This window comes from Daktulosphaira vitifoliae, unplaced genomic scaffold (genome assembly GCF_025091365.1).
Source record: "Daktulosphaira vitifoliae isolate Bord-2020 unplaced genomic scaffold, ASM2509136v1 Scaffold_3, whole genome shotgun sequence".
In the NCBI taxonomy this organism is placed as follows: domain Eukaryota; kingdom Metazoa; phylum Arthropoda; class Insecta; order Hemiptera; family Phylloxeridae; genus Daktulosphaira; species Daktulosphaira vitifoliae.
Window position 1 is genome coordinate 6650743 of NW_026099574.1, and position 18415 is coordinate 6669157.

The following is an 18415-nucleotide window of genomic DNA, read 5'->3' on the forward strand; positions in this document are numbered from 1 at the left end:
ACAAAAAATGATTTGTCTACATCAAATAGTAGTTTTTTAATCTAAATAAATTTTCTCTTTACAAAAGTTAAAATATTTAAGTTTCTAAAAATATTTTTTGGTTATGATTCAATTCAAATAAATTCCTCTTTATTTATCTCAAATGTATCATTTAGAAAATAAAATTTTAAAACTTAGAAGTATGAAAAAAATTGAATAACAGTCTAAAATACATATTTAAAACAGAATTGAAAAAAAAATTATTATTCATAATAAATTACACTAAAAAAATATACATAAATAAATTTATAAACATTATTTTCAATAAATCAACAAAACATTTTTCTACATAAGTATCACAAAATAATAAATTTATCTGATAAAATTATAATTGACTTGTACTTAAATATTTACATAATAATGATCCTTATTTAAAAAAATTTGAAGATAAATTATTTTATTTAAAAAGTGAATTTTTCTTTAGTTTTTTTATCATATCTTTTTTCTTCTTCTCAATTTCATCAATACTTTTCATAGAATTTTCTGGCTCTATTGAACAATATTTTCTTTTTGGAGTATTTATGGTTTCAGTTGTTATATTATTAGTTATAATTTCACTAGTTTCTATTTTATTATCTGTATCTATTGCTATAGATTCATTTAATTCTGTTATATCATTAAGAAAATCATCATTACAATCATCCCATAGACTGTCACACACATTGGTATCTTCACTCAAATTTGAACTATTTAGAAAAAAATTTTGTGTTAATATTTGAAATTTTACAATATTTCAGTTATTTTCAATAATATACTAATTGGTACATTATTCAATGTATTTATAAAAACAGACTTAGTATTAGTAATAAGTCTATTATTATTTAGTGATATAAGAAAATTACCTAGTAGAACATTGATTAGATTCATCAGATAATATATTTACATGTTTGCTGCAGATATCAACAACTTTTTTAATTATAGCAGGACCAAATCGTTCAATTTTAGCCTCATTAAATCCATCAACTAGAAAAATAAATAAAAAACTACTTTAATATTAATTAGTAATAAGTTGTAAAAGAGGGACACTATGGCTGAATGATTAATGCAACAGTGTCTAATGCACAGTTGGCAATCGGGGGACTCCGTTTGCTCAGCAATAGTCATTCTAGTAATTGGGGTCACCAACCCATTTTTTTTTGTCTCTTTGGCAACAGACTAACCATCCTTCCTAGAGTATATAAGATTCAGAAACTGCAATGATACTTTATTGACTGTAAAAGTATTAAAAACAACAAAAATTAAGTAATAAAATTATTTTGTACTTTTTTTTAATTCAGCAACATTTTTGGGCTTAATTTTGGCCACATCTATAAGCATTGTATTACTAGCTATCATGTATGGCATACAATCTGATTGTTGAGCTAATGTTGTTCTAAACATGACCAATGAAGAGTATAAACTGTTCTACAATAAATTAATAATATATAAAATAGTATATTAAATTTAATGAATTTCCTAATTTTGATAAAAAAATTTAACAAATAATTACTTCTAATTCACTGTATTTTCCTTTATTTTTATTATTTGTTAAACTATCATGCGAAAATTTTCTAACAGGCTCTTGCAAACGTTTTTCTAAAGTTCCAACCCATTGATTTTTTGTTAAATTATTAGGTCTAATAAATGAAATATAATGAAAACTTTGACATAAAATTATTATTTATTATTTTATACTTGTTCATATATTTTGACTTGTATAACTTTATCACCTCATCAGATGGATCTATTTCAATGTTAGTATTTTTGCCACTTCGAAATACACAAAATTTAATGTTAAATGTTTTAAAAACATAATTTGTTGTTTGACAAATAAATACTTACAATTTTATAAATTCCTCTCCTTTTTTAGAAACTGCAATAGTATTAATAGGAAATGAAAAATTACTTCCTTGTCCAAAGTTACAAGGGTTCTGTACAAGTAAACTTTCTCGTAAACATAATTTTGCTAGAAATAATGATTTTTAAAGTATTATAAATATAAAAACAATACAATTAAAATAATTTAGATACCTAAGGCTTTCCAATATGACTCGGTATTGTATTTTCCTTTTCCATATAAAGAGTGAGATGTATGTCGTTGATATAATTTATCACTTTTTTTACCACAAATAAAACAGACAGAAGCAATAATTCCTAAACGGCCATCTAAAGCATTAACAGATTTTAATACTAACTGAATATCTTCAGTAAGATCAAAAGAGCTCTTGGGTTTTTTATCACAGTTAAATTGTCTACAGAGAAAAATATATATATATAAATAAATATAAAAAATGTTAAAAATATAAATATAACTCTTAAATGTATTAATTTAAGTAATATACATATATATTTAAAAATTTGTAATATTATAATAAATTAATACTATTTATGTATTTTCAATATATAAATGAATCATACCTGAGAGTACAGTTATCACAACAATTTTCACTAAATTCTTCATAATTTGATGAAGAGGAAGCATCTTCAAAATAGGAAAGTAACAATTTTCTTCTGCAAAGCCTTGTTTCCATATATTGTTCAATTACTTTGGCCATTTTTTCTCTATGTTTTCGATAAGTATTGTTTGTTAAGTTTGAAAGAATAATGTGTCTATTAAGTACAATATCTGCTTCATTAAAAAATATATGACAAGAGGCTGGTAGACCATCACGGCCAGCTCGCCCAACTTCTTGATAGTAAGATTCAATATCTTTAGGAGCTCCATAGTGAATTACTCGACGTACATCTAAAATAAAAATAAAAATCATTTTTCTTAACTCTTAAAACAAAAATAATATTTATTATTTATTAAAATAATTTTACTGTGATTATTATTAAATCTACACTTTTAAATTTAAAATAAAAAATTCACATTTGAAAGTTTTCAATTACTTTTTCAAAAACTTAAAACATAATACATAAAATACACATTTTTAGCACACTTTTGACACAATCTTTTATTTTTTTAGTCATCAAACATTTTTTATGTGATACTTTTAGGAAAAACAAAGTATAGTACAATAGGAAATCCCGCGAAATGGAGTTAAAGCAATTTTTAAAATTAATATTAACTGATATCCGAAAGTGATTAAAATCACTATTGTATAACACTTTGATTTGTAATTGAAACAAATTTTTAAAAATAATTAAACATGTCATTCAAAAATTACATAATTTTTAATTTTAAAGGCTTATTATTCATAGAAGACAAATCATCAGAATGAAATCCTTCTTTTATTCATATAGTATATTAACAATGTAAAAGAAAAACTATAAATTTTAATTACCTGGTTTATCAATTCCCATTCCAAATGCTATTGTAGCGACAACTACTTGTAACTTGTCTTTAACAAAATTTTCATGTACTAAATTTCTTTTGCTTAATGAAATATCAGCATGATAAACATCACATTGAATTCTGTTGCCTGCAATAAGTTATACAAAATAATCACTTATACATATTTAAGGAAAAAAAGATTAAGTATACTAGTTAATTCTGTAGCAACAGCTTCTGCTTGTTTTTTTGTAGGGCAATATATGATAGTTGCACCATCAAAGTATATTTTTAATCCATCTTTTTTTAAAAGTTTACTAAGATCCGAAAAAATACTTTTAGTTTTTAAAAAAACTTCAAAGTATAAGTTTTTACGGTCAAATCCAGTGCAAACATATTTAGGATTTCTATAAATTAACAAATAAAGAATAATATTATAAACTTATGATTACTATAATTTTAGCAGAAATTAGCGTGGACATTTTAAAACCCAAAAAATATACTGATAAAAGTAAAGATAAACATATGCAGAAATTTGTGAGGAGCATAATGGATTTAAGTCCCATTAAAATTAATAAATAATAATTTGTTATAAAAACATTTTTAAGAGTAGGAGTACTACACTTATCGTTTTTGTTTAACTTCTGTCAATGAATTAATTTAAATTAATATATTACTGACCATTTTTATCAAACGTATATCTATAATTTTTGCTAATATAATAAAGTATAAAAATAATCATAGAAAGAAAAAAGATATGATTAATATTCCCGAAGAACTAATCCACAAATATTGACAGTAACTGAAAGAAAAAAACATAGAAAAAATTAGAAGAAAATGACAAGGCGATTTGTTAACTAAATCTTACGCAAAATCTTCAAAAAATGTAAGAAAAAAATAATTTTTTCTTTTTAGAAGTTATTATTATTCTAAATACATTAATTAACAAGATAAATAATAACTATATCCCATCTTTTTCCCCTTTCAAATTTTATCAACTGAGATTATTTAATAGTAACGAACATGTATAATTGGCTTATCAATATATGTTGCCATTTAAAAAAATTAAGTTAATTATAAGAGTTAATTCTAAAAAGTAATTATTAGGTGATAAATCAAGAAATATATGTAACTAAAATAAATAAAATGTTTTTTTTCAATATTGTATTAATTTCGCAAGTAATAGAGTGGTACAATTAACAAAAATGCTTTGCTTTAAATAAATTCATCTACAGTTCAAGACTTGAAATCAAAAATGTATTTTGTACCAAAGATAAATGTGCTCATAGATTAAAAAAAAATATGAAAAACTCAAAACAAACTTTTTAACACTATATCATTGTTTCAAGTTTGGTTAAAAGTAAATATGTATAATTAAGAAAAAAACAAATACTTCAAGTTCAATGAATTGCATATATCTTGTCGAACCATAGGTGTTGCAGTTGCAGTTAATGCTAAAAAAGGAACATCTGGTAACATTTTACGTAAGTTTCCTAGATTTCTAATAATAAAAAAATTGTAAATATATATATTTTATATTTTCTAAAATTAAAAAATTTTAGTAAAAAAAAAAGTAAATTACGTTAAAGTAAATTAAACTCAAATTTACTAACCTATAAGAAGATCGAAAATCAAAACCCCATTGACTAACACAATGGGCTTCATCAATAGCTACAGTTATTATTTTAATCTTATTTTTTAAATCTTCTATTATGCCTTTCGCAGATTCTGTAGCTGTCCATTCTGGTGTGACATATAACACTCTTACAATACCAGAAAATAAATCGTTCAAAGCAGTAGTTTTAGAAGACTGCGCAGAGCCCAGGAGACATGCTTTAATATTAGCCATCTGTTTAGTTAAATAGTATAGCATTCAATAACATGAACAATAATTACAATAAAAATTAAATGTTGAAATTTTTACTAACCTCTAGTGAAAGTACTTGATCTTTCATCAAAGAAATTAATGGAGAAACAACTATAGTTAAGCCGTTTGAATAAACCGCTGGATATTGATAACAAAGACTTTTACCATAACCAGTAGACATCACAACACAAGAATCTCTTTTTTCCTAAAATTTATCACGATAATTAAAAAAGGAGTCCAAATATTTTTTACGTCTTTAACATTTTACCTCTAATACTGAATAAATAATATCCCATTGCATAGAACGGAATGTTGAATGACCAAAATACTTCCGTAAAACAGATAAATGTTGAGGACTGGGTAGTTTATGAGTCATTTTTTAGTAGAATGTAAGCATCAATCTTAACTGAATTAAGTTTGCGATAAAATTATTCAAAAAATTTATGATGCAATATAATATTATTGGAAATTAATAGTTATAAAGGAAATATTCTTTAGAAGAAGAATAATATCAACATACAGCATATTGTGTACATGGTTAAAATTTCAAAATTCAAACGTCGTTTTTCCACTGTTACTGTTATCAGCAGCACTTATCTATAAGCGATTTCATAACATCTTTAGATTAAGGACGTTATTTTACAATTTTTAATTTTATATAAATGAACACTTAAATTATTGTCTTGAATATTATAAAAATTGACGTTACTCTATTTAATTAAAATATTAATACCTCCTTTTTTTAAAAATTAATGTTTACATTAAATGTAACAAATTGTTTTTAAAATAAAAACAAGCATATTTTTTGTCTACAAAATACCAAGGCCATCCCCAAAGTTAAAAATGTAGACGTGAAAATATTTTACGATTAAATAATTTCTACTTAATTGTTATTTAATTAAGTAGTTTCTTATATCTATCCTAATGAATTGTAAAACTAAAGAACATTTAAAAAGCTAAATGTGTTATTCTCCCCACAAGAATTATAACTGAAAATGTGTTTTACTCCGATACACTTTTTTAAATCACGTCTATTAGCACCAATAATTATCATCTACTACTATATTTTTTATAATTAAAAAAACTAAATATTTCTCAATTATTAGTAGTGTTCATTCTCGGGTTGTGTTACACAAAGTGATAATCAAGATAAAGGTCAAAAAATTGTTTTTAACTTATTAGTATAAAATATATTTGCTTTAAATAAAAATTATTCTTTATATAAAATAAGAAATTAATACCTTTGCGTTCAAACAGTTACATCAGCATCATAAAATATATTCAACACAATTAATATAAAAATAATGAAATTTTACTATATTTACTATAAACTAATTTAAATTTATGATTTGTAATAATACTTATTTATCAATGTGTTGGTGGAATAAAATATCATGATGTATCTATAATAAATTTATCTTGGATGACAATTTATAAAATAAAAAATAAAAGCAACATGATTAAATGTTATGAACTCATGAATTTTTACTTATCATTTGATTAAAATTCCTTTTAGTGCAAGCACAGTAAAAATATAATTAAAAATAATTTATGTAAAATAGGTTCTTGAACTAGATGGGAGAGATCAATTAATAACATAGAAGTATTAGCCTAAAAAAGAAGGCAGATACAACTTTCAGTTCCCAAATTAATTCATAAATAAATTTATAAAAAAATAATTGATTCACAATTTCAATTAAATATCAATATGTTGAGACAAACAACAAATTAAAGAGAAAATAAAATGATAATGTAAGAAAAACTAAAATAACAATACAGAATTTAAAAAAATACCTAACTTAATATAACATGATCTTACAAACTAGTTTATATTTTAAAATATATATATATACTATGAGCTTTTTAAGGCAAAGAGAAAAATGCAGATTAATCTTCATTAAGGAAATCTTGAAGTAACAATTTTTAAATATCACTGATAATTGTAATAAATGCAACATATCACTTTTTTATAAATTGAACTTATTATTATTAATACACATTAAAATTAAATATTTATAACATTAATATTATGAAAGACATATGCAGTAGCGTTAAAATACCTAAATTATAACAGTTATATTAAAACACAAGAAAAATATATACTTTAAAATTAAGACAGAATAATGCAATGTATATGCAATATATGTATAAAAAATAAATATACATGTCGGACGATGCCGCAAATATCATAAATATTTACCAAGAGTTATATTTTATTTTAAGAAAAATAAAGCTATAGAAATATGTTGATATTTTTAATAGATTGCAAAAATATTAAGTTAAGAAAATTATATATTTGTTCATAACTACATAAAAAATAAAAATTAATAGCAGTACAAAGATAGATTATAAGAGATAAATACAACTGACTGAAGTTTTTGAAGTATTTATCAGAAAATAGATAAATCAATTTTAAAATTAACTATAATGTTAAGTTAAAATAGTTTATCAGTCTTGAAAAATAATTCCAATACAATATTTTGATCACAATAACAATTTATAAAACTAATTAAAAATCTTCTTGATGAACACTGTGAGGCCTTAAATAAAAATGTTAATGTAACAGCTGTACTTCTGTTGCAGTAGAGTTCTGTAAAAAATACTGGTGATAAATTTTTGTTTTCAGCATCTTGGATTCAAAGTATAATTTAATTCAAATGTTTGTTTCTGTTAATCCTGAAAATAAATTATTTATATAGATTTTAAGTTAACATTTGAGGCTTTTAGGATGAGAATTAAAGTATAATTTTAAAAATAATGATACAAAATTAAAACTAAATAATACCTAGAAAGACAGCTGAATGTAACTATCACATAATTAACTTTTTACCACGATGATCCTAATTACTCTAAATACTTTATTAATCACATACTACTATAAATGCTACTTTTAGGGGGTTAAAGATTTTCTATTCCCCTAAACAAATTCTAAGTCAATTAATTGTGCACACTAAGACACAATCCATTTCAACATTCTTAATTATTAAAGATGTGTTTAGATAAAATTCAATCAAAATGACTCTCTAACAATAATAACTTAAATTAATTCCACAAATATTTATCAGAATTATTTCATTCAAAAAAACTATACTCAAATGAAAATTTTGCATCTAAATTGAAATAGACCAAAGGAAATCAAAATTTTACTATGCAAAAATTTCTTGTGTCTATAACACTGGGTAGAGAACACAAAAATATTTTTTTTATGTATTTGAATAAACAATGTGTATCTAAGGTGAAATAGACAAAATCTGAAAATATAATAGAAATGTCTTTGGATATCGAAGAGGTTTATTTAGCAAAAATTTCTTGTACTTAAAACAGTTTGTTAATAGTACACAAATGTATTTTGCATATTATATATATTTAATGTATTTGGATAAACAATGTGTATCTAAGGTGAAATAGACAAAATCTGAAAATATAATAGAAATGTCTTTGGATATCGAAGAGGTTTATTTAGCAAAAATTTCTTGTACTTAAAACAGTTTGTTAATAGTACACAAATTTATTTTGCATATTATATATATTTAATGTATTTGGATAAACAATGTGTATCTAAGGTGAAATAGACAAAATCTGAAAATATAATAGAAATGTCTTTGGATATCGAAGAGGTTTATTTAGCAAAAATTTCTTGTACTTAAAACAGTTTGTTAATAGTACACAAATGTATTTTGCATATTATATATATTTAATGTATTTGGATAAACAATGTGTATCTAAGGTGAAATAGACAAAATCTGAAAATATAATAGAAATGTCTTTGGATATCGAAGAGGTTTATTTAGCAAAAATTTCTTGTACTTAAAACAGTTTGTTAATAGTACACAAATGTATTTTGCATATTATATATATTTAATGTATTTGGATAAACAATGTGTATCTAAGGTGAAATAGACAAAATCTGAAAATACAATAGAAATGTCTTTGGATATCGAAGAGGTTTATTTAGCAAAAATTTCTTGTACTTAAAACAGTTTGTTAATAGTACACAAATTTATTTTGCATATTATATATATTTAATGTATTTGGATAAACAATGTGTATCTAAGGTGAAATAGACAAAATCTGAAAATATAATAGAAATGTCTTTGGATATCGAAGAGGTTTATTTAGCAAAAATTTCTTGTACTTAAAACAGTTTGTTAATAGTACACAAATGTATTTTGCATATTATATATATTTAATGTATTTGGATAAACAATGTGTATCTAAGGTGAAATAGACAAAATCTGAAAATACAATAGAAATGTCTTTGGATATCGAAGAGGTTTATTTAGCAAAAATTTCTTGTACTTAAAACAGTTTGTTAATAGTACACAAATTTATTTTGCAAAAAAATATGGGTCATTTGTTCTATGAAAACTCTTACTTTGTTACATAACAACTTCAGGTTCAGGAGGTGGTTTTTTTTTGGGTTTAAAAAACACGTCTCTGATAAGCATGGAATGTATAGTAGGTATTTGTTTTTGCTTATGCAGCCAAGGATATTCTGGATTATAGGACTCATGGTCCAAAGCAACTCTTCTAGATACACGAGTCATTATTGCTAACAAATCAATTGAGCCTGGTTCATGTTTATTGAGTTCAGTGCAAAGACTTTGAATAAACCAAGTGCCATTCTCTGGATGCCTGAACGAGTAATAACCTGAAATTACACAATTCTCAATAGACTACATAAAAATTGTTTACATAAATTGATATAAACAACTTACCATCATAAGTACTGAATGCAATTAAAAAATCTGCATGTTTTGGAATTTTGTAGGCAGCAGTTGATGAATCAACTTCAGTTTTTGTCTCTCTTCTGAGGGTTATACCAGAATCAAGTTTTTCTCCACGGCATGCCTAAAAAATAAACAGATACTAAGAATAGATTTTAAATCAAATTTTTAATATAATCACCTGAATAAAAAATATTTTTGGTTTCCCAGCTAATGTAGAGCATCTATCTGCAGTAAAACTGCTCCACAAAGACTCAACTGGGTATGGATTGTCTTTAGCATAAATAAATGAAGAATTTATCCCATGTGTTAACACAACCACACATAGACAATCATTATCTGAATGGTCAGCTGAGGACACTATAAAAATAAATATTATACACATAATAAAATAAGTAATAATAATCAAATTTAAAATATCAATATAACAAAAATCTTAACCATTACAATACTATATACAAAAATCCCACGTTTGTAATAAGGCAAATTTAATTTTAAAAAATTAATAAATAAAAAAAATAATAGTTACATTTATTTATGCGGTATTCAATATCCTCATGGCTTAAATTATTCCAAATTATAACACGAAAATATAAACGATAAAACATTATTTTAAGCTCCTCCACATCTTTCCATGATCCACTGCGTTCTGGCAAACTTTGGGCAGGGCCCTCAAAAATATCATTATTGATAATAACTGCAACTCCTCTAAATTCATGATCCATGTTATAATTTGTAGCATCTTTAGCTACAGGCATTTTGGTAACATCATTGGGCTTTTTATAACCAAAATTTAATTTACTAAAAATTAAGCAAAATAAAAATATTTAAAAAATGGTACATTAAATATGTAATACCTAACAGTGAAACTCACTTAGCAGCACATGAAGGATTTGGTGTTTGCTGTTCAATAGTGGCATTAGTTGGTTTAGCATCAATTGAATCTGCATCATTGCTTGTACTATATCTAAACCAAGATCGACCCAATGACTGAGCACCAGGGCTACTATAACCCAGATCAAGAGATTCTGTTGTGATCTCGCTATGTCTAGATTTATTCAGTTCCTTTATGTTAGTAGCTTTAGAAGTTGCAGAATACACAGATTCACTGGTTGTTGATGGAAAACTATGTCGTTTTATTTGAGCGGGAGACATTGAACCACCAACACAGTCTATAACATCAGATGTTCTTCGAACGCGCGCAGTAGTAATTTCTGATGTTTCCATTTCAGCACTCTGAGAATCGTCTAAAAAAACTTCGTCGTCTTCAAATTCGTATTCATAAAATGCAGTAGATACAGTCAATAGATTTTCTTCTTCTTTAGAAGATGAGCAAATGTTCAATATTTCTCCTTCGCCAGTAAACTCCATATTGTTCTATAAAAGATGTAAAAAAAAAAAAAAAAATTACACGTGTTTAAAAATAATGCACACAATATCACATAGACATATTATAGTAATGTATTCATAAAAAAATAAATTAATATTCATTGTTTTACACGTGTATATTGTTATACAACAACTCTTTATTTAATAAAAATTCGATTAATATATCATCTTAGTATCTGGATAAATTTCTTAAGCATTACAGAAGCGCCAAGTTTCAAAATTTATCATAACAAATTTTGTTTAACTCTCTGGTATAATTATGAAAAACGATTTGTAAATACTCATATATTTTACTATGTCATAATAAAAGCGCAACAATTTATTGCGCATTTAATTACGTTATCGGATTTTAAGGCAAATTACATTACATTCAAGACGTCAAAATTAACATTTTAATAATTCAAAATTGAAAATAGTTTAAATATAACAAATGTCTCTAATACTAACACTCCTTTGGCTATTATGAATTCTTGTACTAAATAAACAAAGATAAATTACATTTTTTTAGTAAGCCATCATGAAATAAAATATTGAATTAATCTTAATAACTAGTTTCTTTTGACAAATATTTTATTTATTATTTTAAAATAATAGTTACATTAAAATTTTAGAATTTAAAATGTTTAAATATATCTTTTAGAGTTTTGTCACTAATACGTTGTAAATAAATCTTAACGATCATCATTACTGCAATAACGTCAGATATGACCTATCCGGTTAAAATAATAATATACTTCACTTCAGCTAATAACAACACACTGCCACAAAAGACGGGTTTACTACACATGCCTGCCTACTAGACTAGTTGGTGTTGAATACACAGAGTAGTAAAAACCAGTAGTCAAACCAGCCGCCCAGGGAAACAAAACCGAACGATGAAAAGTAATAACAGAAATGTAAACGATCATAGGGAGTTTAGCTTTTCAATGGATACACGTCGAGGAGTAGAAGTGGCAGTGCAACGTTGTGTACCTTAAAATGTACTCCGTGCACACAGTGCGTTACTACACACGTATTCTCGGTTTACATCGCCACGCCAAGATGGTGAAACAACCAAGATTGTGTACAACATAATTGTGATTTTATTTCTCGGATAGGAGTTTCCATTTTCAGATGAAATTAGAATAAACGTATTAACAAAAGGACTGCGAATCGCTGTCCCCGCGCATATAAAATACAGTCGGCAATACTAATTTTATACGGAGCGCAGTCCACTTGTGTTTAATAAGCCAAGGGAATAAACTCTTTACTTGGAAGCATTCAGCGCAATGCGAAAGAAACATTAATTTAATCGCGTTAACGTTTATATTAACATGAGAATTGAACGCGCGAGAACCTTAACCGTTGACACAATAAACAGGAGAAGTACAAGGACAGTGTGCATCGGAACATTTATAAAAATTGATTTACGGTATAAAACGGTCAAGATTAGTGTTCTCCTCCTCTTCGTCGATAGACTCTCGACCACATGTGCTACGGCAGCAATAACTATGACGAAACACGTCTAAGGTTTTTTTTATAATACAGTTACAAACTACGGTTTACGAAACTGAAACTATACCCCATCTACTACTACATCTATATAGTACCATTATTACCATACTTTTAAGTTGCTCAGTAATATGTGTATAGTGTAAAATGAGGGCCGCCAACTGAATACGTACTTAAGACAACGACGACGACGACGACCGTGTCGTGCCTATAGAAGTATAGTATTATAGTATACGTACAAGTGTGACCGACCAATTAGAGAGGGAGGGTAGGGGACCGCTGCAGCAACAGCGTCAGATGCAGGTGCACGGCCAAGCGGTAGCTGACGAGTAGGCGGTGTTGTGGTGGGTGGGGAACCCTGAGGCTGTTGTGTATGTGCACTGCGTGTACGCGCGCGCGCGCGTACAACAGATAAAAACCTATTAAATTAAAACGCATAATATAATACGTGTTGTAATATTTATCGATAATATACAGATCGAGTGTACAAAACCAACACAAGTTATATTAGGATCACATAAATGTATATACATATATATAGCAACAATAAACGTTATCTCGTTTCTAAACGTGTTACTTATTTATATTTTCATAAATTATAGAAAAAGTGTAGATAAACAACAAATGACAACGATAAATGTTTATATTCGAGTAAAACTCAAAATAAGATAACACGATAACTTGTAAGCGTAAAAAACGGGATTGACCTCAGATTACTAAAGAAATTTTCATTGGACGAAACCTAAGCCGATGGAAGGCAATTGAGTTAAAAAAAATTGTGTACGTTGGTCGTGGTGTCGACTCGAAACACGAGGACCGAACTCACGAGAAATTAGCGCGCGTTCACCAAACGTCCACCTAGCGGTTCAGCAGGGCGCCAAGGAAAACGACTAAGACACGATTGAACAATACAACGCGTATTAGCGCGTTCAATCGCATTTAATACGTCGTAATTCTTCGCAGACCGACTGAATCGAAAGATTTTGTAGGAAACCGCTCGCATATTAATCGGAGTAGAGTTTTTGAATTTTGTCGATTTCTCACACGATCAGCGGCTTCATGTCCCTTCGGCCTTACAACCGATGTTTAGTACTAAACAACATCTGTCAAGATTACAAAGGGCTGCTCTTTCCATCGACTGGTGCAAGGTTTCTAACATTTCCAAATGTTCTCATTTATACACCCATTATCATCACAGGTCAACACATCACAGGCCGGTTGTCGTTAAACGATTATTACTTTAAGACGTTCGCTAAAAAAGTGCATGAATCAGGGGCTATAATATGGCACCAGGATATATTATATCCTGTAATATGACGTTTAGAATAATAACTGGTAAATAAATAGCAATGGTCACGCCATGGTTTGAATAGATTTAACATTTTATAAAATTTATGAATGACGTCAGCGATACGATGTTAATACAGTTAGATCACTACTCGATGACATCATCGAAATAGTAAACGTTCCCTTTAAATTATTAAACTATTATCGTTAATTAATACTGTCCAGTTTTTATTTTTTATCGACAATTACAACACTTAATCAATGCATCCACATTCTACGTCAAATTGTGAAATAAAAATAACCTTTGTTTTCGTACGAACACATCACATGAAACGTGTGAAATTTTTATCATATGCCTGTTTCTATTCAATATAAATGGTTGTGATATTATAAGACTACAAGTAAAACGTCACAGTTAAACACAAAAAAGAAAACTCGCTAATACAATTTAGCTACAATACCTAATAAAATCATTAATTTATTGTCACCAAAGAATGGAAAAATACTCAATTTCTAATCTAATCTGAAAATAATTACTATAGACGAGGTGCATATAATCATAAAAATATATTAGTCCTAAGGCAACATAGATTTAATAAAAGAAATTTTTTTTAAATTCACCAAGATTTTTGATTAAGTGATGATTAGTTACTTGAAAATAAAATTTTATATAAAAAAAAATTAAAAATTAAATTCTAGAAAAATAGGTATCAATTTTCTCATAAGTAAATAACATACATTTTGATATTCATTGTTTAAATGATTGATAAAATATAATATTCTTAATATTACAAAAGTACAATATAAAAAATATATTGCAAACACATTCAAATGCAAAATACAAGATGATTGATTAATTGTAAACAATTTTTTTCATATTTATAGGCTTAAATTGTGCAATTAATAACACTACTATATATTTTTTATATTAATTAATAGTAAAAAAAAATAAACAAATATTTCACTCTATATATTAAAATGTGACAAGAATGTTCATATAAACATTGTTGATCGACAAACATTCTCAGAAATTCTATTGAGAGGTATGGAGTAGTGTATATATTAGTTGTTTTCTCGGGAAATAACTAGTAAGTTTTAATCTAACACCCTAAGGATTATATAAATTGAATTTATCTAAATTTAATTAGTATATTACAATCTAGGATTTTTTTAACAAAAATAAAAAAAATATTATAGAAATCAAGCACATTTATTTTCAAAAGTAATCTAGCTGTAAAGAATAGCTGTTATTTAAACACAAAACTAGTCATAAAGTAATACATTATTCTGTATTATTTCCAAACATATTTTTTTTTTCATTTCCCAATGTTCTGATTCTTTTTTTCTTAATATGCTTATTCAATTTTCCTTTAGATTTTAGCTCTTCATATTGACCGACCAACTGTAATATTTTAGATTCACTCTTCTTTAAGAATTGTGGTTTCTTTCCTTCTTTTAAATCTTGTAATCTTTTCTTTTTCTGTTCTATTTGTAAATTGTCCTTGGCTGTTAGCTTATGTTTTTCTCTTTCTTGATTTTCCATTCTTTGCAATAAGAACTTAGCACTTTCTTTCTTTTCTGCTGGACAATTCTTAGATCTCAATTTTTTTTCAAGCTTTTTCTTTTCTTTAGATTGTATTTTTTGGAGGAAACTATAGTTTTTATCAAAAATTCGTCTATCAAATTCACCATATAAAGAATCAAATCTAGGATCAATTGGCTGTTTTACAAATTCTTTTTTCTGTTTAGGTTTAACTTTTTTAACAACAATTGTGGATGGCTCTATCTTAGATGATATTTCAGATGGTCTGTTTTTATTTTTTCGCTTAACAGATTGAGTTTTAGAATTTAATTTCGGTACTTTATTAGAAGTATTAAAAAAAATCTCATTTCCAATTGTCTCTTTTAATTTACGAAGTTCCTCTAACGATAGTTTCTTTAGATCAGGTTTTACATCAACCACTGAATCTAAGTCTAAATCACTCATTTTTAATAATAAGAACACAGTACAAAACCACTGAAATAAAAAAAAAAATTCACTTTTACTTAGTTGAATAGATTACTACTTGATTACTGACACTTTATTAAATATTAACTGAAAGAGTTCACTAATAAATGTATTAACATCAATTAAGTCAAAACAAGATAACATAAAATATAAATATTTACAAAACAAACTTTTTATAAAATAATGGTAACATAAAAATAAGGTCCAAAACATTTTTTGGAGTAAAATTAATTAATATTCTCAGAAACTGAGCAATTTAGTTTCAAGTACTCAAAAGATAGTATTAATTTAATACAGCACATATAGTAGATCATACTACATAGTGTCAATGATTAAATAGCAAAAATTATAATATTATTTATATAATTCAATTTAATAAACCTACAGTAAATCCATCTAATATCTAAAAAAAAAAAAGGATAATAATGTATGTAAAAAAATACATACGAGTAGAATTTTTAACTTAGAAAGTATAATATAATTCCAAGTTTCAAAAAATGTCTAATAAGAATTTTTTTTGGAAAATAAAAATCATTGAAGTATTAGTAGTGTTATTTAAATTTATATATATAAGTAACTAATGACTTCAATAAAAATAATGTTACAATTTTGAAACTGTAATATTTTATTTAAACAAAGCTAACTATTATTGACATATAATTACACAAATTAATGAATTTTTTTTTATATAATTTAAATTGAATATTAAGTTAACTTGTATTATTCAAATAAAGTAATAATGATCAGTTTTACATCTTTCTATTTCCTGAACTTAAAATGCTACAAAGGGTGGTAGCTCTCTTTTACATGTTATAGAGTCAAAGATGGTTACTTGGCTTGGCCAAAAATATAAATATTTATATTATTAATAAATATTATATAATTTTTTAAATTTATATATATAAATAAATAGAACGAGTATTATGGCCAGCTTGCACCAGAGACCAATGTGAAAATCTCAAGTAAAATCTTGCTGGCACTCTAGTGATCGGACCAAGGACATTGTGCACCAAAACATACATACCTACCCACTAAGATAAACTGACCCCTATTATTCAAATAAAGTGAACTATTGAAATTTTATATAATTCAATCTAGTATAGTCTAAACAAATAAGATAACACGTGTGAAAAATCAAAACTTTAATAATTATTATTCTTATGAGAATAAAATATTTAAAGAGTAAAATGTATCTGAAAAACTAATGTTACATAATTATTTCAGGACGAGTATAAAATGACTGAAATTAAAAAAATACATAAATAAATCAGTAATACAGAGAATTAAAATATGCAATTATTAAAATACATATATGAGATTGTATTATGAGCCACGAGGTACTTAAATATTTACTTACAATAACTTACTTAAAGAAGCCATGTGTTCTTAATTTACAACTTGGACAAAGACTAATAATAATCTAAGGAAAGTTAAATACTAACTGAAATAACTAAGATGATTCACAAAATTTGCACAACTACCTACATTTAACAAAACTCAAGAAGGGGTACGAGTGTTTTGTAGTGGACAGGTCACTGCATGAGTCATGAAGGGTAATAAATAAGGCAGGTAACAAGTGATGGGCTCAACGACCTTACAAAATGAATATAGGTACAAGATAGTTGTAATAATAATCGCTGATAGTAATGTCATATTACTATAAGTTATTGTCAATAACATACCAATTTACACAGGATAAATTTTGTAATTGTTTGGTCATTAAATGGACTCAATAATTCTAAATTAAAATTAATACTTATCAAGAGAAATAAACAAATAGTCGTGTGATTAAAGCAAACAATAGTAAAGATTTGGAAAAACCAATGTATATTTCCTATTTGATTAAAATAAACATTTAATAGCGAATCCGCGCACATGTTATTACCATAGAATATAATTATATTACCTGATAGTCGATTGATCTAGTAGATAATCGGTTTACTCCATGTGGGTAACAAATGCAGTTCAATTTTTAAATTTGAAAACTTATTACTTATTTTAAGACTATGATAAAAACTATATTAATAAAATAATAATTTAATAGAGATCAATAAACACGACAGACCAAAGAATGCCGAAATGATATAGAGCAATGATAGTAAACACTAGACACTATATTCTGTGTTCAGACTGCTTAATGCGTATTCCGTGTACCAACGCGTGGTTCTATCGCCCACAGGATAGCGTCTCGGTCGTGTTGGATAATTACAAAATGGAGGATAACGACTACGAGGTGGTAAGAAGAGGGAAACTACAAAAATTACTAACAGATAACCATAAAACATGGTATAATTTTTGAATGGTTACCGTTAACATCGTAAGGTTATTCGTGTTTTTTAATCTTTGGTTGATTT

General features: G+C 26.2%; 2 protein-coding genes across 9 annotated transcripts; both read right to left on the reverse strand.

Moving 5' to 3' along the window:
• Positions 1-381: 381 nt before the first annotated feature.
• LOC126902966 (bifunctional 3'-5' exonuclease/ATP-dependent helicase WRN-like) lies at positions 382-5769 on the reverse strand. 4 transcript variants are annotated; one of them, XM_050680792.1, is made up of 14 exons: positions 5428-5767; positions 5221-5364; positions 4906-5141; positions 4686-4793; positions 3506-3699; positions 3306-3443; positions 2437-2764; positions 2050-2270; positions 1861-1984; positions 1714-1788; positions 1529-1655; positions 1302-1443; positions 882-1002; positions 382-725 (listed from the first exon to the last, which is right to left on the reverse strand). In XM_050680792.1, exons 1-14 carry the CDS (start codon positions 5533-5535, stop codon positions 437-439), a joined length of 2355 nt encoding a protein of 784 aa, XP_050536749.1. In that variant the 5' UTR covers positions 5536-5767; the 3' UTR covers positions 382-436. The 4 variants fall into 4 exon arrangements, with proteins under 4 accessions (XP_050536749.1, XP_050536750.1, XP_050536751.1 ...); XM_050680793.1 differs by having other exon boundaries at positions 570-725; positions 923-1002; positions 5428-5768; XM_050680794.1 differs by lacking the exons at positions 382-725; positions 882-1002 and adding an exon at positions 1009-1207 and having other exon boundaries at positions 5428-5769.
• A 3765-nt stretch (positions 5770-9534) lies between these two features.
• On the reverse strand, positions 9535-18256 carry LOC126902972 (caspase-1-like). Of its 5 annotated transcripts, none has more exons than XM_050680811.1 (6): positions 17968-18230; positions 10761-11263; positions 10416-10687; positions 10068-10246; positions 9878-10010; positions 9535-9810 (listed from the first exon to the last, which is right to left on the reverse strand). In XM_050680811.1, exons 2-6 carry the CDS (start codon positions 11255-11257, stop codon positions 9539-9541), a joined length of 1353 nt encoding a protein of 450 aa, XP_050536768.1. In that variant the 5' UTR covers positions 11258-11263; positions 17968-18230; the 3' UTR covers positions 9535-9538. The 5 variants fall into 5 exon arrangements, with proteins under 5 accessions (XP_050536768.1, XP_050536766.1, XP_050536767.1 ...); XM_050680809.1 differs by lacking the exon at positions 17968-18230 and adding an exon at positions 17429-17601; XM_050680810.1 differs by lacking the exon at positions 17968-18230 and adding an exon at positions 17419-17601.
• Between the last annotated feature and the right edge of the window lie 159 nt (positions 18257-18415).